Below are 2145 nucleotides of genomic sequence, written 5' to 3'. Positions count from 1 at the left end.
TTCTCTTTCTCTTTTACTCTCTTTTACTTGTTTCAGTCATTTGACTGCGGCCATGCTGGAGCACCGCCTTTAGTTGAGCAAATCGACCCTGGGACTTATTCTTTATAAGCCTAGTACTTATTCTATCAGTCTCTTTTGCCAAACCACTAAGTGACAGGGACATAAACACACCAACATTGGTTGTCAAGCAATGCTAGGGGGACAAACACACACACACACACACACATATACATATATATACATATATACGACGGGCTTCTTTCAGTTTCCGTCTACCAAATCCACTCACAAGGCTTTGGTCGGCCCGAGGCTATAGTAGAAGACACTTGCCCAAGATGTCACACAGTGGGACTGAACCCGGAACCATATATATATATATATATATATATATATATATATATATCCTTTAAGTTTGTTTACAGGAAATGTTTTGAGTATGCATATAAAAGCTCTTATTGTATTATTCCAGCTACAGCCTAATGAGGTCAACTGGTGATACCAGTTTTTTGGAATTACTCTATGAATGAGGGGGCCTGCTGTGAATAAGATCAAACAAAAAATCTATACTACCCATCCTGACATCTGCATACTCAAATAGCAAAATAAGTCCAACAGCACCACACACACCTCCCACCTCCTTATAACTATCATTCATTTCTTTCTTTCTATCACCTCCCACCAGTCCCCAACAAATACACACAGAAATAGCCACATGCCCCAATCTACCTTCTCGTTGGTCGAAATTGGTAAACAACCCAAAGTTAAACATCCATTAATGTTATTTTTCCCAAAAAAATGAATGCATGAACATGATCTACCTGATGTCCATGGATACTACAGACTGCACTGCAATTATCCCAGGAATACGGATTATGATCTTAAGAAACCTGTAAATTGTGAAAACACACGTAGCAATGCATTAAAATATTTATAAATTCCATCCAAGGATTATTATTGTCATTACTGACTCTCCATTAGTTATGATAAGTATTCCAGTTGATATGATTGACAAAACAGCCTACTCGTGAAATTAACATGCAAGTGGCTGAGTACTTCACAGAGACACATACCCTTAACATAGTTCTCAGGGAGATTCAGCATGAATGTGAAACAAGGCTGGCCCCTTGAATGACAGGTACAACTCATTTTTGCCAGCTGAGTGGACTAAAGCAACATGAAATAAAGTGTCTTGCTCAAGGACACAACTAATGTTAAATATGAAAAAAACAAAATTGTTTTCTATTGTACCACTACTATTATGCCCTATATTCCTCAGAGCAGTGTCAATTGGAGAGAGATTTTCAGGAATATCTGGTTAACATGTCTACTAAACATGGACTTTATGAGATGAATTTATTGCCAGACAGTGCCTCAATCAAACAGCAATGCCAACAATAAAAGCAGAACATAACAACAATACATGCAGTAAACATTGCTTACCATACGCAAAACATATTTTTCGGCTTCAGCTGGACCAGGAAGTTGTACTCGGCCAGCCATATCTGCTAATGATAATGTGAGGAACGTCTATGGACAAAATAAGAGAAATGAGAGAGTTCTTAATAATAGAAAGAGACAAGAGACATGGACATAAAACTTGGTTTGTCTGAAATAGCACTACCTTTTACTTTTCGTATTTATTTACATGTTAAGTAGAAGGGACTTACCAGTTCTACCATAGACAGGTGCTCCAGTCCCAGTAGTACAATAAAATACACCCACACCATAAATATATACATATATATATATATGCAACCTCTCTCTCTCTCTACATAACATATATATATATATATATATATATATGGCCGTTGCCAGTACCGCCTGACTGGCCTTCGTGTGGGTGACACGTAAAAGCACCCACTACACTCTCTGAGTGGTTGGTGTTAGGAATGGCATCCAGCTGCAGACACTCTGCCAAATCAGATTGGAGCCTGGTGTAGCCATCCGGTTTCACCAGTCCTCAGTCAAATCGTCCAACCCATGCTAGCATGGAAAGCGGACGTTAAACGATGATGATGATGATGATGATATATATATATCATGTCATCATCATCATCATTCATCCTCTCCTTTAACATCTGTTTTCCATGCTGGCATGGGTTGTAAATATATATGTATGTGCATATATATATATATATATATATA

At 38.0% G+C, this 2145-nt stretch overlaps 1 protein-coding gene across 1 annotated transcript in view; it reads right to left on the bottom strand.

Moving 5' to 3' along the window:
* The window catches only part of LOC106882369 (COP9 signalosome complex subunit 3), a 43093-nt gene that overhangs the window by 13931 nt on the left and 27017 nt on the right, over window positions 1-2145 (bottom strand). The window contains exon 12 of the mRNA XM_052969754.1: window positions 1441-1527. Coding sequence (XP_052825714.1) covers window positions 1441-1527 — 87 coding nt within the window. The remainder of the gene's footprint in view (window positions 1-1440; window positions 1528-2145) is intronic.

This window comes from Octopus bimaculoides, chromosome 7, assembly GCF_001194135.2.
Source record: "Octopus bimaculoides isolate UCB-OBI-ISO-001 chromosome 7, ASM119413v2, whole genome shotgun sequence".
NCBI classification, from domain to species: domain Eukaryota; kingdom Metazoa; phylum Mollusca; class Cephalopoda; order Octopoda; family Octopodidae; genus Octopus; species Octopus bimaculoides.
The sequence above is the reverse complement of the archived record's forward strand: the minus strand, read 5'-3'. Positions and strand labels throughout refer to the sequence as shown.